We start from the raw sequence: 27,494 nt of genomic DNA on the forward strand, positions 1-27,494 counted from the left end.
TTAGGGGAGAGGGAGATGTCGCGATGTGTTTTAACTACGGAGTGAATCAGGAAGGGAGCGGAGAAATGTTTGGCGTGTGTGTGTGTGTGTGTGTGTGCGTGTGTGCCTGCGGCGCAGCGGAGAAATGTTGGTGTGTGTGGCCTGAGGTGATGTGTGTGCGCTGCCCACAGTCAGTGACGGCTACTCCGTCACACATGCATATAGGATACACCTGGTACCTTGCTCTATACAGAGGAGGAGGCTCCTCGAAGTGGGAACCTCTCCTCGTCTCCTTTTGAGACACATTTAAAGGATTGGAACCTCCTGGATGATAGCAGAACTTAATTAATGGGATATGGAGGAACAAGGAAACATAATTAGAAGAATGGAAAGCACACATGCAATCTAAGGTTGTTTGGTGCAGAAACATATTATCTTGAATCAACTCTTTTTCATCTCAACTCCTCATATACTGACACTTTGTCAGACTCCTCGGCGTCATTTTGTGATCGCAGTAAACACACGTTTAATATCGCGAATTAAACAAAAACACTTACTTAGGTTCAGGAAATACAACCACTAGTTTAAGGAAAAAACAATATGTTTGGGCTTCAAACTACTACGTTTGTACAGTGAAAATGACAATGAATGTTGTGAACACGGGACATGAATGAACAGCTGATTGTAACGTGAAAGTGAAACTGAAGGCACAGGACACGAGCAGCCATGTCCTGGATGAAAGCCTTATGTTGTTGGACCCATCCACCTCCTCTCCCACCGCCCTGTGTGTCTGTTTCGCTCTTTAAACTACGTCACCACAGCACTTTCCCTGAGCGTTTAGTATTGACGAGGATGGGTTTACATTGTAGTCAGTGTCCAAAATTAACGTTTTGAATCACTGGCCAAGATGAAAAATCCACCGGCCAAGCATATTTTTTTATTGTCCAAAATAATAAATTGCCTTTTTGTGTCACATATACATTTGTTTCAGTACATTTCATTGAGATAATACGGTATTATGTTGAATACAAACTTTGAGAAGAGACCCGAGCAAAATTCAAAGCAAAATAATTTAAATATGTTGACAGTTTATTAATTCAAGCTGGAATACTAAGCTTGGGTGATCTATTTTGTATACCTTCCTGACATTTCACTGGCTATAAGCTACCAGAGGTGGGACCAAGTCATTGTTTTGCAAATCACAAGTAAGTCTCAAGTCTGTAAAGTAAGTAAGCAAGTAAATCAAGTTTATTTGTATAGCACCTTTCACAGATACAAAATCACAAAGTGCTTTACAATAATAAAAAATACATCAGTCAATATTAAAAGTAGCGATGACAAGCACAGGGCTGTCAAGCTAAAAACACAACAAAACAAACAAATGAGGACAAAGACACATAAACAGGTAACAAATATAGTCAAGAAAAGGCCAATAAAAGCAATAAATTAAGTGGAGTTGATTATTCAGACGAATTACCAAAAGCCTGTCTAAATAAAAACGTTTTCAGCTGCTTCATAAAAATGTCACAGGACTCTAGGGATCGCAGCGATAGGGGGATGGCATTCCATAGGTTGGGTGCGACAGCTTGAAAGGCACGATCACCTCGGGTGTTATAGTGGGTTCGGTGGACTGACAGAAGTTTTTGGTCAGAAGACCTAAGAGCCCAATTAGGTGTATAAGGCAGGAGGAGGTCAGTGATATACTGGGGTGTTTGACCATGCAAGGCTCTGAAGGTTAGCACCAGTATTTTAAAATGGATACAAAATTTGATTGGAAGCCAGTGCAGAGAGTATAAAATAGGGGTGATATGGGATCTTCTGTTGTGTCTAGTTAAAAGCCGAGCAGCTGCATTTTGGACGGTTTGAAGGCGATTCAAGGAAGTTTGATTAAGACAGGTAAAAAGGGCGTTACAATAATCTAAAAGAGAAGAAATAAAAGCATGAATAATCATCCCCATCTCAGCCTTGGTCACCACAGATCTTAATTTAGCTATGTTCCTCAGTTCCTCAAGACCGAATAAGCTGGCTGACATGATTGTCAGGCGAAAGGGATTGGTTGATGACACCTAAATTTTAAGCTTTTTCTAAGCTTATGTTGAATACAAGCACTTAAAGACCCCATATACTGTTTAATAACGGGAATTTGGTTTTCAGGGCTTTTTATATATGTATAAACTGCGGAAAAAAAGTTCTGAAACTTGTGTTTGGTCGATTATTTCTCTGTTGTTGCAATGCTAATGGTCATTGTATTTTACATCGTTGGAAAACCTGTTTATTTACCTTCACAATGATGTCCAACTTGTTAGGATCATACATTTGTGGGATGAGCAGCACAGCTGATTATGTGGGTAGCGCCCAAGAAAAATTTGCCAAAATGCTCTGCCAATGGTAAACAGTGTATTCTCATAAGGCAAGGAAGCCTGCAATGACTGCCCTTCACCGTCAGGCCCGTTTGCGCTGGTGTCGACAACACAGACAATGGAACCTGAACATGTGGGGGAATGTCATGAACATGTTCAGTGATGAATCCAGGTTCTGTCTGCGAAAATTGGATGGACAGACTACCTCCACAATGTGGGAGTGGTGAGAATAGAACGGCCTGCCAAGAGTCCACACCTCAACCCAATTCAACACTTGTGGGATCAGCTTGGGCGTGCTGTACGTGTTACCAACACAACCACGCTGGCTGACCTGCAACAAATCCTGGTTGAGGAATGGAACGCCATCCCACAGCAACGTGTGACCAGGTTGGTGACCAGCATGAGGAGGAGGTGCCAGGCTGTTGTGGCTGCGTATGGATCTTCCACCGCTACTGAGGCTCCTGGCTGTGTATTTGACACTCAGATCTACCTCAGCACCAACTCCCCCCACAACCCTCCCCTCTCCCACATCAACTCCTGCCTCTCTGCAATTAAAACCTGGATGCAACAGAATCTTCTCAAACTAAACAGTGACTAAACAGAACTCCTCCTCATCGGCTCCAAATCCACCCTCAGCAAAACCAACAACCTCAAACTCACCATTGATGGCACCTGTTTCCCCCTCCCCCAAGCCACGCAGACTTGGCGTGACCCCACCCTCTACCTTGAGCCCCACATCCGCCAACTTGTCAAAATATCCTTCTACCACCTACGCAACATTGCAAAGATCCGACCCTCACTCACACCTCCCGCTGCCGAGGAGCTCATCCACGCCTTCTTCTCCTCCCGCCTTGATTACTGTCAACTCTCTCCTCTACGGCATCAGCACCACCTCCATCAATAAACTCCAACTGGTCCAGAATGCAGCTGCCCGACTCCTCACCCACACCAAATCCTGGCATCACATTACCCCAGTCCTCAAAGACCTGTCTCCCACCAGATCTCCTATAAAATCCTGACCCTCACCTACAAAGCCCTCCACCAACTTGCTCCCCCCTACCTCTCTGACCTCCTCTCCCCCTACCAACCCCCACGGTCCCTCAGATCCACCTCAGCTGGTCTACTTTCCACCCCCAAGTCCAACCTCCGCAGCTTTGGGGACAGAGCATTCTCCAGGGCAGCAGGCTTTGGAACTCCCTCCCACAACTCATTAGACAGTCTGATTCCCTCCCCCTATTCCAGTCCCGCCTCAAGACCCATCTTTTCTCCTCTGCCTACTCCTAGCCCCCCTTCCCTTACCCATTTGTCCGTGTGTATGTATGAGAGTGCGCCTGTGTGTGTCGTCTGTCTCCTGTTTGTCTCACACCGTTTCCCCCGATAATGTAAAGCATCTTTGAGTTCTTTAAAAGCGCTATAAAAGTTGAATTTATTAGGGCCCGAGCACGAAAGTGCCAGGACCCCAGCGGTGTCCTGGCACGAAAGTGCAAGGAACTGGTGGGAAATTCAATGTTCTGGAGTGACTGGGCTCGGGTGTGTCCAGGGGGCGAGATAGCGCCCCCGAATGTAGGCAGTTTTTAAGAGAAAGTTTCTTCAATCGTCACGAAATTCAAGTATGTCATTGCTCACATCCTCATACCTGGAATAAATATTTGCGAGATTTTTTCAGCTAGCAGGAAGTCAGCCATCGTGGACTTCCTGCGTTTTTTTTAAAATTTACAAACAGATGTTTGAGGACTTTAGGGTGAACAAAAACTCATGAAACTTTACACGCACATCCAAACTAGTAATTACTTTGATTTAGTGGTGAAATTTTGCTTTGGCGTGGCATGTTGGCTCTCTAGCGCCCCCTTATGTCTTTTAGCATTTGAACATGCCTTTGACGCCCTTGGTATACTCGAAAACTCATGAAAGTTGTCAAAAAGATGGACACCTGTGAACTTTACGTGAACGCACAGTTTTTGGGCTCAGCGTGTTTAGCCGGCTCTATAGCGCCCCCTAACGCGTGGAAGGCTTTAGTTTGGTCAAAGTTGATCCTATATTCATGAAATTTGGTAGGCACATCCTGTTCATTATTGCTAACATATTCCTCATTGGGTTTCATTAGCTCCGCCCACCCGGAAGTCGGCCATCTTGAATTTTGTGTTTTTCATATAATTTATGTATTTTATGCATACTTTTACGAACTCCTCCTAGAGATTTAACCCGATCAACTTCAAATTTGGTCAGTAGTATCTTTAGACCTTTGTGATGAAAAGTTAACGTCTCAAATCGTGAGTTTTCATGAAACGGTGTTGACGTGGCGTGGCGGAGAATTTAAATGATTCGCCATGACACAGGAAGCTGTTGTAAATTGACTTTACATAGTCCAATCTGCTCCAAACTTCACAAGCTGGATAATAGTCCAGGCCTGAAGACATATATGTGGTAGTGATAGTCATAGCGCCCCCTACAGGAAACAGGAAGTTGTTGTAAATTGACTATACATTGTCCAATCTTACCCCAAATTTGACATGTTTTATAAGAGTCTTAGCCTGAAGACATGTACGTGCCCCGACGTGCGCGTTCCCCAGACGTGCCCGCAGGGGCGAGGGCCCGTTCATCGCTGCTCGCAGCTTTAATTAGGGCCTGAGTACGAAAGTGCCAGGACCCAACGGTGTCCTGGCACGAAGTGCAAGGAACCTTTTTGTCAGTATTATTCTTTTTCTGCTGGAATATCGCGTTTTTGGGACCTTAGCCATCCCCAAAAACTCACCAAAAGTGGAGTATGCGTCAGAACTGGTGGGAAATTCAATGTTCTGGAGTGACTGGGCTCGGGTGTCTCAAGGGTGCTCCATAGCGCCCCCTAACGTACGCAGTTTTTCAGAGAAAGTTTCTTCGATCTTCTTTCTTCGTGGTGAAATTTTGCTTGGGCGTGGCATGTTGGCTCTCTAGCGCCCCCTTATGTCTTTTAGATTTTGAACATACCTTGAGGTACTCGAAAACTCATGAAATTTGGCAAAATGATAGACACCTGTGAACTTTATGTAACTGTATAGCCATTAGGCTCAGTGTGTTTTGCCGGCTCTATAGCGCCCCCTAACGCGTTGAAATTTTAACTTTGTCAAAGTTGATCCGATATTCATGAAATTTGGTATGCATATTCCACTCATCATTTGAAACATATTCCTTATTGGGTTTCATTAGCTCCGCCCACCCAGAAGTCGGCCATATTGGATTTCATGTCACTTTTAGCGTTTTATAGGCCGCGTACTTTAACGAACTCCTCCTACAGATTTGATAAGATCGATTTGAAATTTGGTCAGGACCATCTTAAGACCTTGAGGATGAAAAGTTATTAAAATTGTGAGTTTTCACTTAACGACCTGACCGTGGCGTGGCGGCCATTTTGAGCCATTCGCCATGAAATGGAAAAATTGATATCCGCGCTCCGGTTTCACCTACAAGTACAAAATTTGGTAGACAGATGTAAGATGTGGAGAGAAACAAAAAAGCCTCTTGGGGGTATGCCCAAAACTCAACAGGAAGTCAGCCATATTGAATTTTATGTGCGATTTTGCCCATTTTTCGCCCATTTCTGGGGGTTTTGTAGGCCGCGTACTTTAACGAACTCCTCCTACAGATTTGATCAGATCGACTTGAAATTTGGTCAGGACCATCTTAAGACCTTGAGGATGAAAAGTTATTAAAATCGTGAGTTTTCACTTAACGACCTGACCGTGGCGTGGCGGCCATTTTGAGCCATTCGCCATGAAACAGGCAGTTATTGTAACCCAACTGTACATAGTCCGATCTGCCCCAAATCTCTCAGGTATGATGGTGCTCCAGTGACATGTATATGAAAAAATATACTCATAGCCCCGCCCCAAGACGTTAGCCCCGCCCCCTTTCATATCTCATGAACCGTTTATAGTAGAGTCTTGTGGGATGTGTCATATCACTCAGCAGAGAGTGGGTTAACCCTAACTCAACTGTACATAGTTCGATCTGCCCCAAATTTCTCAGGGTCCAGTCCTGATTATATGTAAATGCAAAAATATAGTCATAGCCACGCCCCCTACACATTAGCCCCGCCCCCTTCATAACTCATGAACCGTTTGTCGTAGAGTCTTGTGGGAGGTGTCATATCACTCAGCAGAGAGTGCCTGTTTCATTGGTGAATGTTATGCCCGCCCCCTACACATTAGCCCCGCCCCCTTTCATAACTCATGATCCGTTTGTCGTAGAGTCTTGTGGGAAGTGTCATATAACTCTGCAGAGAGTTCCTGTTTCATTGGGGATGGTTAGCCCCGCCCCCTACACATTAGCCCCGCCCCTTTCATAACTCATGATCCTTTTGTCGTAGAGTCTTGTGGGAGGTGTTATATCACTCAGCAGAGAGTGCCTGTTTCATTGGTGAAGGTTATGCCCGCCCCCTACACATTAGCCCCGCCCCCTTTCATAACTCATGATCCGTTTGTCGTAGAGTCTTGTGGGAGGTGTTATATCACTCAGCAGAGAGTGCCTGTTAAGTTGGTGTTGTTATCCCCGCCCCCTACACATTAGCCACGCCCCCCTTCATAACTCGTGAACCGCTTGTCGTAGAGCCTTGCGGCAGGCGTCGTGGCGCTCGTCAGAGTTTCGGTTTCACGGTGCCCGGCCGCGTCGGTCGGCGTCCCGCCAGCATCCCCGACGCGCAAGCAGGGGCGAGGGCCCGTTCATCGCTGCTTGCAGCATTAAATATTATTATTATTATTATTATCATTAAATGAATAAAGTGTAAAATAGACAATATGTCTTGTTTGTTCTTTGTTACTGATAGAAAGTTCAATCATCCAATCCACCAAACAACTCAAAAGGAAAGTCAACACCAACAGGAGAATACATTGTTTACCATTGGCAGAGCATTTTGGCAAATTTTTCTTGGGTGCTACCCACATAATCAGCTGTGCTGCTCATCCCACAAATGCATGATCCTTACAAGTTGGACATCATTGTGAAGGTAAATAAACAGGCTTTCCAACGATGTAAAATACAATGACCATTAGTATCGTAACAACAGAGAAATAATCCATCAAACACAAGTTTCCGAACCTTCTTTTTCCCGTTTATATATGTGTATATATATATATATATACTCACCGGCCACTTTATTAGGCACACCTGTTCAATTGCTTGTTAACACAAATAGCTAATCAGCCAATCACATGGCAGCAACTCAATGCATTTAGGCATCTAGACGTGGTGAAGACGACTTGCTGAAGTTCAAACCGAGCATCAGAATGGGGAAGAAAGGGGATTTAAGTGACTTTGAACGTGGCATGGTTGTTGCTGCCAGACGGGCTGGTCTGAGTATTTCAAAAACTGCTGATCTACTGGGATTTTCATGCACAACCATCTCTAGGGTTTACAGAGAATGGTCCGAAAAAGAGAAAATATCCAATAAGCGGCAGTTGTGTGGACGAAAAATAAAGAGTCAGAGTTCACCACTTTTCAGAGATTTAGCAATAAACAACAAACAATAGAAATAATTTTTTTTCAGTTCAGTTCAGTTTTTCCCGCACGAGTGAATCCTCTAACAGAACAAATGAATAAAGGATCTTTGTTCAGTTTGTTCTGTTCAGTTATTTCCACATGAGTGAATCCTCTCCCCGGACAAATGAATAAAGGATCTTTCAAAAAGTAAATAAACCCAACATCTCCGACGCTGTGGTAGAGTGAGCCTGGGCCGTTGTTGTCGTGATCGCTTTGGGGGCCCCCTTCACTTTAATCAGCAGGTGGTGAGAGACAGGAACTTGGCTTGGGTCTTGAGGATTTGTAGCATTTATTCACCGACAAGCAGTCTAAAATGTACACACTACTGTACGCGCTATGTTCACAGCTGTACCGCAGCTGCTAACTTCATACTCTCTCTCTTGAACGCACACTCGCTAACGTTAAGCACATGGTGCGCGTGTGTGTGTGTGTGTGTGTGTGTGTGTGTGCATGTGTGTCAATCTCCGACACACAGAGAGCAGAGGACAGAAGCCGTACGCCCTTGAATCACACCAACACATGGTCGAGACTCTCCGTGTAACCGAGCATAGTTTTTGTTATAACATGACTGACGTGATTTTGGTACAAATGTTTACGCCAGTGTGGCGGATAGCCTTCCAAGATTCACTCGCCAAACGGAAAATCGAACCACATTCGGTGCTTGGCGGATGTGAATTTTGGACTGTGATTGTAGTTTGTGGAAAGCCTGTTGCGTCTCATACCGACGCTAAAGGGTGCCTTGTGCATCAGAATCTAACGCTGACGGCCATGACAAAGCATCAGTATTTGACGCCCTGGGAATGAGAACGGGCTGGTTGAATAAACACAACAAACCAATTATCTTTAAGGTGTTAAAGATGTCCTGACTCGGACTCCACCCCACTTGGACTTGGTCCTGGAACTGCTCAGACTTGGACTTGTACTAGACTTAAGTGGTCTTGACTATAGCCCTAGCTGTCAATGAGCACCACAAACACCAGACATACTATACGATTCAGAGGTCTCAAAGATAAGTGTTGTTGTGGGAGAAACTATTGTGTAGTTTGCTGGTACAATCAGCAGTCACCTCTGTATGGCTTGTAGTGTGTGTGTGTGTGTGTGTGTGTGTGTGTGTGTGTGTACACAGTCTTAACATGGCCATACATATTTATTGAAACCTTCAGAGAAACCAAAGAGCACCACTGGATGTCTCTCCTCCTTTGTCCTCCTGTCCCCTCCCCCACGTTCCCTCCACATCCACCCACTCCTTCCTCTCCTATTCCCCCTCATCCTCCTCTCCTTTCCTGTACTTGACTGTCACCATGAATCAGCAGCAAGCTTTGTTATCCCTGCAAGCTGAGGTGTTGTAGAATTGAAGGAGAGCCTCATCTCTCAAACAACTGGCCTCCATTTCAAGGGACTGGTCCCTCGATGTCTGATCCAAATGGAAGAGTGGGAATGGAAGGGAACAAAAGGATGGAGGAAACAGATGAGAATTTTAGAGGGGGAATGGAATGTCAGGTAATCGGGAAACAAAGAGGGAGATTTGTGTGTGTGTAGGGGGAGTTGGAGGGGATGGGCGGTGAATGCGTGGGTTAAGGACATGGTAGGTCACACAGACATTTATGTGCTGTAAACCTGTATGCCCCGGGTGCACTGTATATGCCCCGGGTGCACAGCTATGCTGCCGTGGAGCGTATGCTACAATTTGCTAAGATCATGTTTGCTTCCAGTGATGTATGACACACTTTTAATGACTCTGTCACTCGAGCTATCCTTACTGATGAATGGCTTCAATTAAACCTTCTGGGCTGTGATAGTGCTACCTCCCAGCCACTTATGCCCATTAAGTAGATAAGGTAAAACAAACTAAGCAACCCCTTTGGAAGAAGTGGACTGTCCAAAAAGCAAACCAAAGCAATGTAGTGGTACATGTTCTATAACCTTCTTGATGTAAGCTCAGTGTTTCCCTGTCCGTTAAGCTACAAAAGATCACGAATCATCTCTGGGGTTTCTTCCATGGTGGTGCCCCCGGAGGAACACACAGTTCAATAAACAGCCTACATGACCTTCAGCAGCCTTTATGGACAAACCTGTGTTTCCTTTAAAGGATAATTCTGGCCGATTTCAACTTGGATATTATTTTTATAGTTGTGTCAATAATCAGTTATGATAACATAGTATATACAATTTAATTTGGGTTGGACAGGGATGAGGCTGTATAATATACAGTATATGTTTGTCTCTGAAGTTCAGCATGCTAATTTTTGTCTCATCTCCTCTCAGCAGATGTCACCATGCTGTGGCACTGAACCAAATTGTTGTTCTCACACTCCTTGCTGCTGCGGTCCGATCTGAACACTGTTGGCATTTTAGAGAATGGCCCTTCAGATGATGACACGCTGTGAAGAACCTCCTTGTGCTGTGGAGAACGCTAATCATCAGGCTTTTTGTGAATGCTTTTGCAAAGATCAACTCAGCAGCCCCGTCCAATGAATGTCAGTAATGCCACTACTGACGCCAATGCATATAAATTGTTACACAATATAACATAAAACCTTAAAGGCATTGTGGCCATGTGTTCTCAGATAATCACATATGTTGTACAAATATATTAAACATGTTTTTCAGAATGAGCCTTTACTGTGATATGAATGGCAGTCCCATGAGTCCCCTGAACAGTTTCTGATACACACACATTGATTACGCTAATGGGAATGTTACTGTGGAGAGGGAGAGTGATTACCACTACATTATTAATGCATGCCCTGTGGGAGAGTTGTTAGAGGGAGTAGGTGATTGCACACATCCACTTGGCATGTCTCAAATGATCGGCTTCTCTGAGATAAAAGCTGCAGCCATGGATCAATCTGCCGGTGCTGGGGGTGGGGGGAATCACTCATGTTAAAAAAAAAAAGCAGCAAATGTGCCTTCTTCTTAAAGGAAGGAAAACATGATGCAGTGCCCTATAGCTATAGCTGCCCTACCTGTTAGAAAACATTCCACCGCATGCAGTTGGTTTATTTTTTTTGCCCCTGTCCCTCAGACAGCCTGAGTCTGCCACTGCCCAGAGGTATATTCCCAGCAACCCACGTCTCCAAGTGCACATCGTGTCCATTACTCCCACCCATGTTAGCTTTGGGCCAATAGAAACTCTGATATGATTGGCACACATCACGTCAATCCGTCATGAATGCGTCACTTCACTCAGGGCGCAATGAACTGTGCCTGCAGCTACTTAGCTTAACTTAGAATATTAGCCGGCTAGCTAGCTGGCAAGCATGGAGAAATATTTGAGTCAGTCCACATCGTCAAGTGACGCTAAGACCAAACTAGCTAAATTAAGAAAATCTGACGACAGTTATATCGAGTTTGGTTTCAGAGAGAACAGCGACGGGAGACCAATGCGTCATGTGTCTTCAGGTCCTAGAACGAAGCCATGAAGCTAGCCAAGCAGTAGCTACATCTGATTACAAAGCAGCCGTATCAAGGCAAAACAAAGTCATATTAACCTGATTCACATTTAAATGTGTTTCTGTTTATCACTATCAAACAGGTCTGAAGTATTTAGGTTAAAAAGTTTTAGAATACAAATATTTCCAATGGAATCTAAGAGTACAAATGGTAGTAAGCATTGTGCTTAATCAGTGTTACAGTTATGAGAGGGTCTACAATGTATTCCTGTTAACAACATATTACAAATTGACCTCACTGTGAAAGCCTGTCTGGATGTTGAACATTTGCATTTCAACAGATGAAAATGTGTGTGATCAAAGGTGATTGGTTGGTCTGAGCAGAGTGCAAAACCAACCTTTGAATTGCGGTGACCCTGTGTGTGTGTGTGCATGCGTGCGTGCGTGCGTGCGTGCATGTGTGCGTGCGTGTAAAGTTATAAGTCTGCGGCCGAGGTGTGGAAGCTTAGTTGAGCTTTCCTTTTACAGGGTCTCTAGTTTGAGGTGTCTGCAGGGAAAATACATTTAAATTCACAGGTGAACTGAAAAAAATAACTTCATGGATACTTGCAGGAGAGTTGAAAGAATCTGCACAGAGTTCAGGTGGAATCTACAGTATAATACTGAGGGCGAGGTTACTCTATAAAAGAACTAATTCATACAGTGTGTTTGCTGACCATGTTGGAAGGAAAAAGGGTCTTTGTGCTCAGGAGCTGAAGGGCATACTTGTCAAGCTTTGACCTGGTCACTTCCTTTTCATTCCGATGTGTGAAGGATTCAACTTGCCACAATTTCACGTTCCTCATCAGTTCATTTGCATCCAACAAGGAAGGGGTAGAAGTGAAAAGGCATTGTCCCTCCTGGCAGAGTGTGAGACCAGACCGATGGGGCCTTGGATGGTCCATCCTAGAGCGGTGAGGATAGCGACAGGGGTTCCGGCCGGGCCAATACAGATTGGCTGTATGGGAACGATCAACTGAGGATAATCAGAGCCAATGAGGACAAGGGACTGGACCTTTTGGATCTGAGGCCTATATACCCTGTAGATGAGAGTAACCTTGTTGCAACGAGAAAAGAATACTCTGCTCGACTCAGGTCTTTAGCAGTAAAGGCATTTTGCATTTGGTAACTGGAGGATTGAGCTCCTTCTGGATATATATGGAAGGTCACAGAGGATCAATGTACATACAAAACTTCTTGTCTGACTTTTTGAAGTCTAAGAACTTCAGGGTGACCCTCCAGACCAAGGAGTTTGGCTGCGGCAGGTAATATGATGGACCGCTCTGACCCATCCAGAATAGCACATGTTTCCAGCTGCTTGTTGTTACCATGGAGCTGGAACTACCTTCAAGATGACACAAGGAGATCTGTTTGGATGATCAAGGAAAAGAGTTGGTGCTGTTGTACTGACCATCATGCAAGTGATCTCCACTGCTGGAATGGTGTCAAGATACATCGTAACTTGCTTCGCATTACCCTTCTGTGATTGTGATGGTTGAATCTTCTTCACCTCCCTCTTGTCCTTGTCAGGCATATTAAAGACAGCTGCTCAATTTGCAATGCGCCAGGCATGTGCTTTCACCTGCAGCCAAGTTGAGAGGTCTTGCAGTGTCTAGCTCTATTCCACTCCATCCCGTATGATGCCTCTGTGCAGAAAATGTTCCACAAAGGAAACAAAATAGTTTTCAGGCAGCTTGCTGATCAATCTATCCACATGTGACACACATCTCATCTCGTACCCGTTGTATCCCTCCAGAGATTTCAGTAAGCCAACCAGACCAAGGATAGATGAGAGATGAGAATTCCCCATAGGCTTCAATACCTCCAAAGTGAATTGCAGGGGCATTGAGAATGCTGGTTAACTCAATTTGGATCAACTGACGAGGCTGTCCATACTTTGCCTCCAGTGCTCTCATGGCTATGGAATATGGCCGGTTATCATAGATGTAAGCTCTGACTAGCTTATAAGCACTTGTGTGTTTACAAATATCGGCTCAGTAGGAGCCGATATTTGTATTGCTTCAAAAGATGTGTCTGGTTGCCAAGTAGATTATTAAAGGCCATCTTCAATAAGAGGAAGTGACTTTCCTTTCCAGACTCAAAGAAAGGCAAACATGGTTTGGGTATGCCATATGTAGCTGCAGCCAGAAGCTCTGTTAAGTTAGGTTGGATCATTGGTTGTTGAGGGAGTGTCTGTCTGTGCTTAGTTCCCTCGAGGCACGACAGGTGAGCCGGTTGCTCCTCCCAGGGCCTCATCAGGGCCATGACAGACAGGGAAGACTTCCAACACTTTTAGTTAACCCAACCAAGTAGTTTTGTTGCCTCAACGTAAAGTGTTGTAATGTTATGTACTGTTTTTAAAATAAAATAAAACGCTACCTTCAATCATGATGAAGACAAATGTATTTCATCACACTGCAGAGGGCAACTTCTTATTCCTCCTTCTCTATTGGAAAAAATACAAAAAGACTATTGCACATTCACACACATTACGTTTTCTGTCGAGCTTCACAGCATTTAAAACTAGAATGGCACCTCCGCCAAGCTGCCCAAGTACGATTGCCCTCCCCTCTCCATGCAGCTTATGCCATCATCCACGTGTATTTGTGTTTCTGTTGAGATATGCACCAGATCATCGTAAAAAACTTCATTCAAACTGGACAGAAACTAAATAAAACTCACCTAAACCGTCGTCGTTACTCTTTCCAACAATCACCAAGTGTGCTTTGGTCCAACTCCACTGTGATTTCACAGAGTTTAATATTTAAAAACGCAGAATCTACGGGTGTCCCCCCCCCCTCCCTCCACCTCCCGCTCTCTCTCTGTTCTTCTCTCTGCAGGCGGAAGGAAAGAGGCTGGGTGACAGGTCATGAACGCATCATCAGTTACACTGCGCATGTCCTAAAGCCTGTGGTGTTAACGCACAGGCTGACCGGAGTTATTAAAGAAAAATCCCGAAGCCTGGATTGTTCATTGTGCCACACCCCACCCCTCCAAAAAATTCAGTTCATTCAAATCCATCCCGGACTTTTGGAGTAATCCTCCAAACGGAAAAACCAACAAACTAGCGCCGGTGAAAACATAACCTCCTTCCTAGGCCTTCGGCCTTGGCGGAGGTAATTATATTCGGGGTGATACACTCAAAACTTTCAGGACCTGGTGACATCAGAATAGCGTCTGGGCTGAGCCCCAGACAGCCCCGACCCAATTTAACTCCTTGCCATATCCATGAGGAAAAAAATGTATCAAGACGAAAGGTCACCTTCACCTCTTCCTGCTATCTCAAGCTGCCCGTCAAATAGCTGCAGACGAGCCCTTCCTCTGTAAATGGAAAACAACGACATGTTGGTTGTTAAGTCCGCCAACTCCACCTACCTAATTTGCATATTGTGATCTGATTACAAGGCAAATAGAATTAAGACAAACAGAACTTGCATTGTGGACACCTACAGTGGACACCTATTCAAAAGTCCTTTTCTTGTATGTTTCTGCATACATTACAGCTCCATACATAGTTAACATTATATAAAGCTAAAAATGCTGTGTGTACTATATTTACACTGTATCACAAAAACATGCATCATTCTGTGACATTTTATGTTTTTGCACACATTGATGATGTCACTATCATCTCCTCTCTCTGTAATCCTCCAGAGCTGTAACCCCCCACCCATTTCTAACACCTGAGCTAATAGGTATGCATTGCTCCCGGGTCTGACCCAGGTCGTATCTGAATTGTTCTGACATGGGTTCAACCCGGGTTGACTGGCTTGGTTTGAATTGACCAAAGGAGGGTTGGACCAGGGTTAGGTAACCCTGGTCATTGGTGTAAAAATGGTATAATACACACTCTCTCTGTGTCTGCCCTGTGGTTGGTTTTGCAGCATAAAGTGTGACATAAAACATAAAGACAACATGAACTCACACAGTAAAAACAGCACAGTCCCAGCAGCACAGACACTGCATCAATGAATAAGCATAATCATCACAACAGCAATAGAAAACGAACCAATGATGACTACCTGTCATCCCCTACTAAATAGGACCACTACAGCATTCTAAACAAGACACCCAACAAGCAAACTAAATCATCCAGCAACAATGACACAACAAGAAATAAGAATCAGTAACAACAACAACAACAACAACATCATAAGAAGTCAGCCTGAACATCATGCACAAGCTGGCCAAATTACCTCCTTTCCCTTGCATTGAGCATGGTGATGGCTGACAAAATGGAGTGTTTTTCTGTTTGTCTTTACTGAGATGATTCTGAAGCAGGTGCCAGACGGTAGGGATTGAAACTCCTGATAAGATAAGATAAGATAAGATTGGATATGATATGATATGATATGATAAGATAAGATAAGATATTGCTTTATTAGTCCAACAGTGTGGAAATGTGTGTACAGCAGGTGTACAGTTACAGTCGACTTACCATCTGCCTGTCCCCTACTGGTCCGTCTCCTTGGACCGCTGCCTTTACCTGAACTGTACTGTGTGTGTTTGGGCAAACGTCACCGCCCACTCACCTGTTTCTCGGTCCAGTTCGGCCCACCGAACCCACCGGGTAGTCAGAGACTTTTTGGAGATTCACTGCTGGATTATTGAACGGTTCTGTGTGCTGCTTTACCTGCCCTGCTGTGTAACTACTGAGTTTGGCATTAAAAGTCCTTACCAGCTGTTCCTGGTCTCCTGTGTGCTGCTATCGGGTCCTACCACTACCCGTTACACTAAGTCCGCTAGCCATGTCTCCATCATGGCCAGAACACAGGCATCTCTAAATCTGTGTTGGAAACATACCTGGGCTTGACGTTCATCAGTGTTGTTGCGAAGAGATGGGGCATTTATCAGAATGATAGAGGGCAAGGGGATGTGAGACATTTCACACTTTCCAGAGCTGCACCCCTCTTTACCCGTTTCCTCACTTTCCTGTGAGACTCGCTGAAAAATGGCTTTTGACCATAGATATCATCAAATATATCCAAGTCTGGACAGGTTGAGATTCAGTTGATGATTATTCCATTGGAGAAGAAACTCTCTGCTGTTCTGGATCCGGGAAGATCTTGCCAACTTTTGGCTAAGTGGAACGCTGTCCACAATAAAAACACGGCTGTCAACTCCATACCTCTGACGAGAAGAGGCATTATGTTGACAACAACCTTAAAATGTACGTGATTGATCTACTTGATCATTGTATGCAGTGCTATAAAAACAGATCAAATGAAAAAAAAAAAAAAAAAACAGGACAAACAACAAGGGAGAAGCAGCTGGCTGCTGGTCGCTGCATGAGCATACATAATACACACTGTCTCCACATCAGCTGGGGCTCAAACTCCATACCCACTCTACTAAGTGTCATAGCAAACATTTGTCTAGCTGAAGAATTTACTGTATATGTGTATGTATATATATATATATATATATATCTATATATATATATATATAAACTGGAAAAACAAAGTTCGTAAACTTGTGTTTGGTTGATTATTTCTCTGTTGTTTTACATCGTTGGAAAGCCTGTTTATTTACCTTCACAATGATGTCCAACTTGTAAGGATCATGCATTTGTGGGATGAGCAGCACAGCTGATTATGTGGGGAGCGCCCAAGAAAAATTTGCCAAAATGCTCTGCCAATGGTAAACAGTGTATTCTCCTGTTGGTACTGACTCTTGTTTTGAGTTGTTTGGTGGATTGGATGATTGAACTCTCTATCAGTAACAAGGAACAAACATGACATATTGGCAATTTGACACTTTATTCATTTAATACACCGTCAGGAGCCTCAGTAGCGGTGGAAGATCCATACGCAGCCACAACAGCCTGGCACCTCCTCCTCATGCTGGTCACCAACCTGGTCACATGTTGCTGTGGGATGGCGTTCCATTCCTCAACCAGGATTCGTTGCAGGTCAGCCAGCGTGGCTGTGTTGGTCACTCTAACACGTACAGCCCGCCCAAGCTGATCCTACAAGTGTTGAATTGGGTTGAGGTCTGGACTCTTCGCAGGCCGTTCCATTCTCTCTACTCCCACATTGTGGAGGAAGTCTATGATAACCCTGGCTCTGTTGGGGTGAGCGTTGTCATCTTGGAGGATGAAATTAGGTGCCAGATTGTGGAGATATGGGATCGCCACTGGCTGCAGAATCTCATCCTGATATCTCCCTGCATTGAGATGGCCTTCAATGATGACAAACCTTGTTTTGCCAGTGAGGGAGATGCCGCCCAACACCATTACACTGTCCCCACCAAAAGCTGTTACTCCATCGGTTCAACAATCAGCATATCGTTCTCCGCGTCGTCTCCATACTTTGACCCTGCCATCCAACTTTGGCAGGCAGAACCTGGACTCATCACTGAACATGACATTCCCCCACATGTTCAGGTTCCATTGCCTGTGTTGTCGACACCAGCGCCAACAGGCCTGACGGTGAAGGGCAGTCATTCTGGTAGCCTTATGAGAATACACTGTTTACCATTGGCAGAGCATTTTGGCAAATTTGTTTTGGGCGCTACCCACATAATCAGCTGTGCTGCTCATCCCACAAATGCACGATCCTTACAAGTTGGACATCATTGCGAAGGTAAATAAACAGGCTTTCCAACGATGTAAAATACAATGACCATTAGCATTGTAACAACAGAAAAATAATCGACCAAACACAAGTTTCCAAACTTTGTTTTTCCAGTTTATATAAAAGATGCCTGAAGAGACGTTGTAGCCTAGAGCAGTCATGTCACATGATTGATACATAAAACATGATGATCTATGTGGCAGGGTGTTAGTATACATAATGGCCGTGGGTTCTTTTTGTTTTGTGTGTGCACCTATGCTAACTTATCGTGTCAGTTATTGGCAGTGACCAGGCTATAACTTGGTATCGGTCTGCGCAGTGTGGGTTCCCGGACCGCAGATGTTAAAGTATCTGACAAGAATGGACATCTCTTACTGTCCCTCCGCCAGTCACGGACAGTACGAGCAATACGCACCAGGCTAGATACAGTCACTGACATTAGGGATGTGGGCTTAAATGTGCATTCAGTTTAACACCTCTCTCTCTCTCTCATCAGCACCAATGCATACTCTGCCTACCTTTTGTGATCACATATGTACCTCATGGGGCTATATGCAAATGTTTCACTGTATGCAGCAAACTGGGGAAACTAAAGCAGGCTTCCGCCAAGATAAATGGTATAGGTGGATGGTACCTCAATTGACCACAAATTCTTTTTGTAAAAAAATTATAATATTTGGTTACATGTGAAAGGATCTTGTAGAAACTGAGCAAATATTTTTAATTTTTAATTTTTGTTTTGCCACCTTGTTGGGATCAGTCTATGTGACAGATTGTAGGAGCTACTGAGACCACTAGAGAATCGAGGTTTGGACCAGCTTTAACTAGAACACATTATACAATAACAATTATGCTTTAGGTGGAAACATAATCCTGGTATTTTGTCCACCTTCCTGACAGAAGTAGGAAACTGTAATGAAGTGTGGTGCTGTGACAGGACATGAATGTGTAGATACACTGCACAGTGATGAGCTCACTGTTGGTTGTTAGTGGGATTGATTGGTTGACACTGTTAGGAAGCCTTCCATCGGTGAGGTGTGGCCATACATGGACCTGCTACTGCTACACTACATTTAGTGTAGCAGTAGCAGGTCCATGTATGGCCACACCTCAGCTTGTTCCAGCTTCAATCACAGCCTCATGACTCTCCTCTCATTCTGTCTTTTACAGGAAATGTCTTTGTGGTGAGCCTGGCCTTCGCTGACTTGGTGGTTGCATTCTACCCCTACCCTCTGGTGTTGTACGCCATCTTCCATGATGGCTGGTCACTGGGGGACACCCAGTGCAAGGTGAGCCATGACTGAATATCTAATGCTGACTTGGTTTTAGAAGTGTTTGGTTTTCTTTGTTGGAAGTTGTTAATACAGCAACACTAGACTTGTTATGTGTGGCAAGCTACACTAATGCTACTCTGAAGATGGAGCTTAACACTCTGCAGCTATTTCTCATCAAGGGACAGCTACTAGTAATTAGTACAATAAACAAATGCACTCATTATATTGTGGTGTTATTATTACTACATTCAGCTGTCCTCTCTCTCTCTCTCTCTCTCTCTCTCTCTCTCTCTCTCTCTCTCTCTCTCTCTCTCTCTCTCTCTCTCTCTCAGGTGAGTGGCTTCCTGATGGGTTTGAGTGTTATTGGCTCCATCTTCAACATAACAGGCATTGCCATCAACCGCTACTGTTACATCTGCCACAGCTTCAGCTACGACAAGCTGTACAGCTACCGCAACACGCTGCTGCTGGTTGCACTTATCTGGCTGCTGACAGTCATAGCCATAGTGCCAAACTTCTTTGTCGGCTCGCTGCAGTACGACCCACGCATCTACTCATGCACATTTGCACAGACAGTCAGCACGTCCTACACCATCACAGTGGTGGTCATCCATTTCTTTGTGCCCATTTCCGTGGTCACCTTCTGTTACCTGCGTATCTGGATCCTGGTCATCCAGGTGAGGCGAAAGGTAAAGTCAGAGGTCCGCCCTCGTATCAAGCCCAGTGACCTGAGGAACTTTATCACCATGTTTGTGGTGTTCGTGTTGTTTGCTATTTGTTGGGCGCCACTCAACTTGATTGGGCTCGCTGTTGCTATCAATCCTGAAGCAGTGGCGCCTCACATCCCAGAGTGGCTCTTTGTGGTCAGCTACTTCATGGCTTACTTCAACAGTTGCCTTAATGCCATCATCTATGGCCTGCTGAACCAGAACTTCCGCAGGGAGTACAAGCGGATTGTCATGTCTGTGTGGATGCCACACCTCTTCTTCCAGGAGACGTCCCGTGGGGGCACTGAGGGCTTGAAGAGTAAACCCTCGCCCGGACTCAATAACAACGAGCAAGTAAAAGGAGAAACTCTGTGACACTGTTATCCTCCTCTTTCATCTCCTCGTCCTCCTCTTCTGTGTTTACTTGTGCAGTGCCATCGATCAGACTAATCTCTACTGTACCAAAGCAATTAACTCTGGAAATACCGATACAGTTACTGAGATTAACATGAAAAAACAGATAAGAAGAGGCCTATTGACTACAATAGCTGTGGGATCCATTCTTTTAAGAGTGACATTCATAAAACCTAAGGCTCATCAATTTCAGTTTGTACTGATTATTATTTTTAAAATAGTAGATAGGCTTAAATTCATTTGCAAAAAAAGATTGATTTAAAATAGATTTATGTTTAGATGTCCAAAACATAGCTCATCTTAGTTTACAGTAAATCACCACAGATGATGGCGAGCACACCTCAGAAAAGGTTTCTGCAAACAAAGTCAAGAGAAAATGGCAAATTGACAAATTACAGATAGTATGCTGCAGAAAAAAAATCGAATTTGGCAAAAGTCTGTCAATGTGTCTATCATTGTATTAGAGAGCACAACATTTTACTGGCAAATGAAGTCTGACGTGGATTTTTACGGACCCCAAATGATGAACCCTAATGAATCTTGACACCTCCTTGACTACCACTAATGCTTTAAAATGTCACTCATACAAAGGACTGTGAAAATGAAATGTGCAGATTGCCATGAAATTTACTGAGCACATTCACATAACCCAGACACTAGCTCTAGTCTCCCTATGAACTCACTATTCTATTGTTACCTCCGCCAAGGCCGAAGGCCTAGGAAGAAGGTTCTGTTTTCACCGGCGTTGGTTTGCTGGTTTGTTGGTTTGTTGGTTTGTCAGTTACCAGGATTATTCCAAAAGTCTGTGAGGGATTTGAATGAAATGTTTTGGAGGGCTGGGATGTGGCACAACAAACAATCCATCAGATTTTGGTGGAATTTGGTGGAATTATTTTAAGGATTCCGATCAGCTAGAACAGTAAGACCTCTGGGTATAACATATGTGCAGTATAACTGATGACATTGATGATGCATGACCTCTTTCCTTCAGAGAGAGAGCGGGGGGGGACTGTAGATTCTGCGTTTTTTCACATTAAACTCTGTGAAATTCCAGTTGAGTTGGACCAAAGCTCACTTGGTGATTGTTGGAAAGAGTAACGACAACGGTTTAGGTGAGTTTTATTTAGTTTCTGTCAAGTTTGAATGAAGTGTTTTACGATGCTCCGCTATGTACAGCTGAGGTCTGCGCTCTCCGCGTGCCATTCTAGTTTATTTATGATTCTGCAGCACACGGTTTACATTCAGTGCCAATGTTTAATATCAATGCAAGAAGCAGTGTGATCTTTATAAAGCAAGAGTAAGGGTGTGAAGGTTGAAGTGGTGATAGGCATGTAACATGTCTAAATACAGGTCAGACTTTGATGCCAGTATTTTTAAAAATACACAATATTTATATATATATACAATATAACTCTCAAAAATGCTATCATTGAACATAATTTGTGGTGTAGCATAATTCAGTACAAACACTCTTCTGGCAATAGGGTTGGGTCACTGACCCTTCCACTTGCACCTTTTTCAAGACAAACAGTTTTAATTGCACTATTGTTTAGACTAGCAGCATTGTCTGTACCTAATTTCACCCAAGTAGTTCCAGGAACTAAGGAACCCTAGAAGCTAAACTCTGGAACTAAATCAGGAAAAACATTAGACATATTGGCCTGATAGCAGATTGAAAAAAACAGCTGAGTTTGAAACAGTTTTCATGGAAGTAACAAATGGATGCAAAAGAGACCTGCAGAGACAATGAGCAACTGAAAACTCCAAAGAAGTATCTTATTATTTCTTTTTTAGAATATAACTACATTAAATTAAATAGCAAATTGATCTTGTTTAGTCTTATATAACATAGAACTTTTTTTAAAATTAAGAAATTACAAGAAATCTCGACTGGTCATCATGATATTGATACCAGTAGCACTGCTTCCTTGATGAATGATGCTGTATACAGCAGTATAAGTGACAGCAGTCTGAGGCTTGTGTTAGACTAAACAGCGATGCTCAGTCCTGCAAACTCAGCCCCAGTAGTTCCTGGGTCGTTAGAAGGTATTACTTCCAGAGCAGGGCCCTTAGGGGGTCCCCCCTTAGGTGGTCCAGGAACTAGACTTTCTTGAGTTCCTATAAAGGGTTCCTGGGAACAGGTTACATGTTCTTTTCTCCAACACTTTTATAAAGTGGGATGAAATGAAAATTGCAGCCTTCAGGGGCCTCCTTATATTCCTGCCATTATTTGATTTTCACACAGATTTTTGCATTACTGATTTTCACCTGGTTTATAGTATTCAAAATATTTAAAGTTAGGGTTGGTAATATCCTTCAAAAACATTTTTTGTTATATTAATTGAAATTGTCATTACATCCCGACAGCAATCAATAAATCAATCTAATGCTCTGACAAAAAAAAGAAAAACCTGGTATATGTGACTGTCAGGACAGTAATAAACCCGTCCAATCATTTCATTCGGCCCGAATCTACATACATACCTCTCTACCTGTCTACATACCTTCCTGTCTACCTGTTTACATATCTACCTGTCTACATACCTACCTGTCTGCCTGTCTACATACCTACCTGTCTGCCTGTCTACATACCTACCTGCCTACCTGCCTGTCTGCATACCTACCTGCCTACCTGTGTGCACTCATTGCTCATCACCAGAGTGGTCCAGCAGCTGCTCTCTTGACAGCTGTGAGGTCTACCAGCAGACATGTTGGTTGTTTACATTTATAGTGATGATTTTGGGGGAGTGGCTTTGGAGGGAGGCCTGCAGGCCTACTCTCACTAGTTTCTCAACATTTCCAACCCTAGCTTTAATCATAAGTTACATGCTTTTTTTAAATAAGAAAACCAAAATTGATGAGCCCTAAACATGTATTGTAACTTATTATGTATCATGTTTTGTACACCTCAGGGTGCCTGCCTCCTCTACTTTGTGGGCAATATGTATTTGAAAGTGGAGGCACCAAGAGATTAGTAATTTAGGTGTTTTACATCATGAAGTCCATGATGGTTGACTGAAAGTCCAGACAGTGGCTTCTTCATACTTCTGGATTTCTGTACTGTATTAGTATTGTACTACTGCGTATTTTGGCACACCAAATGTTTTTAAGGGTGTACTGTATGACAGTAATTATTGTATCTTTCATTTCTATTATTTTCTCTCTTTTTGATGATAACTATGGGTAAATGCACTACAGCATGATGAATCCCCAACAGATGTCTTTCACTTTGTTACAGGAGGATGCCTCAAATTTCTAATGGGCATTCCATCGTTTGTCAAAGGTGCCTGATCTATTGTTTGTCAAAATGAGAAAGATTTTACCAAAAAAAAAGAACTTGCTGACATAATGCTATTATGGAGTTACAGGTGTATTATAATGAAGCTTTTTACCAATGTCACTCATCAGCTCACAGGGTAGTGTCAAAGTGTGTTCACACCGAACAGGAAGACCATTTTTGAGGCCCTGCACATCTGCATGAAAAATCAAAGTAAAGATGCAGCTTGACATGAACACACACACACACACACACACACATTGTCAGTGCGTATCACAAGCCAGGTAGTGTGTTTGAAAGGGTTAACCCGCATTGACCGACTCGGCTTCACGACCCAGGTCGAGAGGTGGGTCTGACCAGGGTTGGACCAGGGTCGCTAACAACCGGGGTGGGACAAATCTATTCGGTTGCTAGTGGGGCGCACAGCTGTGACGTAACTGTCACAGGTCGCCGTAGCTCAAACAAACGGTGCGACGATAGCATGAATGTTACAGATACACTGGAGGTGAACAACGGACGGTTTGAACAACACAGATGTGGAAGAAATGAATTTAGCAACCGGGACGGTGAGGGACAACATTATGTTTATGAACACAACGAGGATGCTGAATGAGAGAGGCATCCATACACAGAAACAGAAACACACCTTTTCTAACTTTCTAATTTTCCAAATAAACCTGCAAAGAAATCCATCTGTCGCCTGTTTCATCTTTTAGAAAGTACCAAAGCCAGGTATGTAACTAGGGTTAATTACATTATTGAGCAATTAGCAAACTTCATGAAATATAAACCCATTTTATTACATTTACATTATCCAACATGGTTGCCACATGCCCAGCTGAAAAAACTTTAGTAGGTCTACCATATGTAGCAAATGTTTGCTGGGATGGTGGAGTGAGTCATCACATTTCAGTCTTCAGAAGTTTCTGTAATACTTTTGTAAATGTACCCTATAGTATCACATTCGATGGCATACTGTATATAACACATAAAAAACATGCATCATAATGCAAGACAAAAATGTGCTCCTGAATTCGGTGTGAACACATCGTCATCGTCATCAGACAAATTGTGATTAGTCTGTTAAAGTGTTAGAACATTTAGGTATGAAAGCCTACAATCAAGTCATAAAACAAACACCCTGAAGGTATATAAAAGCACAATGATCTATGAAGCCTGGGTGACAGTGTACTTATGCAGTTTACAGGTTTAAATCTTAGTAAAGTTGTAATCTTAGTAATGATGAGAATCACCAATTCTTCTATGCATTTCATACTTCATATCAATACCAGAGAACATGACAGCAAAAGAAGCTTACTTGTGAATAATGCTACTACTGTTGTTATCCAGTTTATCTTAGTAAAAAACAAGGAAACCGGTGCAGGCTGACCTCCGGGCCTGTTATGCTGCATTATTCCATGTTGGTAAAGAATGTGCATGACTTTTTGAGTGATCTATAATGTTTGAATTGCCTTTTATTACTTCTGCTTTTACTTTGCTTTGGACATAAAAATAAATAAATAAATAAATATAACTGTGAAAAACTGCTGCTGAAAAGACTATGATGATGATAAATGGGTTGAAGTATTAAATATATCTTTAATGCAATGATTAAAGGAAAAATAAAATACATTGGATTGTTTTTAAAGGGTAACTTTGGTATTTTTCAACCTGTTAGTTATTTTCTCATGTTTTTTTTGTCTAACTGACTAATGGGGACAATAATCTCTGTATCAGTCCAGTATTGAGGGAGAGCGCTGCCGACAACAGCTGCTCACAGGCTGTAATATCACCATATTACATATTACTATTGGGGCAAGCTGGCACCGTCATTTAGGTCTACTAACAGTGCTGGTTTTTACCATGACAGGCTCTGGTTGTTATTATGAGTGTCTGACATTATGAACAGAGTCCCGCTCAAGGAGAAGTCTTGTTGTGAAATCTGGCGAGGAAGACTACGATTGAATAGTGGTATATATCCATGGTGGAAATGTGAGTGTTTGTTGTGTTGGAGTACAGAAAGTGTAGCTTAGTGTTATCTAAAAGATTTTCAATGTCATGGCTGAATATTAGATGATTTCCATAACATGGGTGAGCTTTTAGAATTGGATAAGTTACGGTTAGGGTTATTTATTTGAGCCAGAGTATACGGATACTCAGATTTCACAACGAGACGTCTCCTTGAGTGGGACATTAACAAACAGACCTCAAGTTGCTCCCAAAGCCATCAGTGTGTGAATGAGTATTTAGATTAGATCCTGACGGGCAAAGTTGGCACCTTAGCAGCCTCTGCCATCAATGTGTGAATGGGTGAATACTGACATGTAGTGTAGAGCACTTTGAGTGGTCGGAAGACTAGAAAAGCGCTATATAAATGCAAGACCATTTACCATTCCTGTTGCCAGTAGGTGGCGCAGTAAGTCAAGTTTTGGGCAGATTTGACGAAGTACAGTCGAGTTACAACAGCTTGTTGTTTAATGGTGAATCATGTAAATTCTTTACCATGCCACGTCAAGGCCGTTTCCTGAGAGCTCAAACTTTCAATAAGTTTTCATCACAAAGGTCTTTAGATTGTACTGACCAAATTCAAAGTAAATCGGGTTAAATCTCTAGGAGGAGTTTGTTAAAGTACAGAGCCTGGAAATTACCAAAAATACATGAAAAATGTGCACAAAATTAAAAAGATTGACAGATGGTTCTGTGAAACCAACCGTCTGACGGGGTCAGGTTAGTAGCCCACTTGTTAAAACTTCACTTGGTGAGGCGCATGACTATTAACTCATTATTAACTCACTATTAAGTCATTATTAAGTACATATGCTGTTGGGGTATTGGTTTTGATACTGTCTGACAGGCCACACTTCCACACCAATGGTTGAGGTCTGTGGGACCGTTGCACATACGATGTCAGAGAAGGTGTTTGAAGGAGGGGTAAGTCGGGCCGCACCAGAATGTGATACTACTACAGATAGAACATGTTCTCAGTGTCCAACCTTCGGATCCGGCACTGCAGTGCCGCAACCAGGACTATTCCTGTCTCATGAACAAGGCATCAGGTCATAAACAGATGCAGCAGTTCATCTGATACAGGGACATCCCGGTGTGCAGATGGCTGGAGGTTGAAATCCGTGGCTTCTACCCGTCCTGGTAATGAACACATGAATGTGTATTAATTAATGCCAGAAGTTGATAGGGAATTAATCCATGATGACAGACTTAATTAATAGCAATTCTGTTGATCAGATCTTTATTAGTGACTGATGCAGTAAACATTAATGCATGGCTTAATTTTTCACGAGTCATACATTGTCTCATTATCTGTGCATTAGTTAAGCTTTAATAAATGTATATTGGTGCACCAGTATTGTAAAGTGTTTCTGCTTTACTTCATACAGACGCCACTGCTGTATGTGTAAAACTAATATTTTCTTTTTCCTATTTTTAGTAGCTTTGTTTAGAAAAGTGCTGTACATATTAACAGTTTGGATGTCTGTTTTGACCGACCCCCAAGCATTTACTGTCAGAGCCTAAAACAAATATTCAAAACAGAAGCTGACTATTTCAACCACAATTCAAGTTAAAATGGGGAAGAAGGCCCTGTGGTCCCCTGGTTAGAAACAAGTGGAGCTTTTTGAGTTGTGAAACCCATTCTCTGGCTTTTTAATGTATCTGGTAAAGAAGCAGACTAAAAGAAAGTCCATCGGATGCAGAGGAAAGTGCTCTGAGGACACCAGATGGACAGACATGGAATTACAGGCTCCACAACCCAGGACAAGAGAGACATCCAGACACAAAGGGACCACTTCCCATATCTAGACTCCTATTTTAGCATCATTCCCAATAAGTCTGTGAGACCGTACACACACACGCACACACACACTCTCCGGTTGGAGACGTTTAACCATGGTAACCTGTGCCAAGCTGTGATCAAACAATGATTTGTGTGAATCAAAGTCTGAACTAATT

At 43.1% G+C, this 27,494-nt stretch overlaps 1 protein-coding gene across 1 annotated transcript in view; it reads left to right on the top strand.

Moving 5' to 3' along the window:
• LOC119492022 (melatonin receptor type 1B-B-like) overlaps positions 1–21,355 on the top strand; it is a 75,322-nt gene extending 53,967 nt beyond the window's left edge. The window contains exons 2-3 of the mRNA XM_037776333.1: positions 19,027–19,145; positions 19,463–21,355. Of these exons, the coding sequence (XP_037632261.1) occupies positions 19,027–19,145; positions 19,463–20,212 (869 nt within the window). The 3' untranslated portion in view covers positions 20,213–21,355. The remainder of the gene's footprint in view (positions 1–19,026; positions 19,146–19,462) is intronic.
• Positions 21,356–27,494: the final 6,139 nt, after the last annotated feature.

This window comes from Sebastes umbrosus, chromosome 7 (genome assembly GCF_015220745.1).
Source record: "Sebastes umbrosus isolate fSebUmb1 chromosome 7, fSebUmb1.pri, whole genome shotgun sequence".
In the NCBI taxonomy this organism is placed as follows: domain Eukaryota; kingdom Metazoa; phylum Chordata; class Actinopteri; order Perciformes; family Sebastidae; genus Sebastes; species Sebastes umbrosus.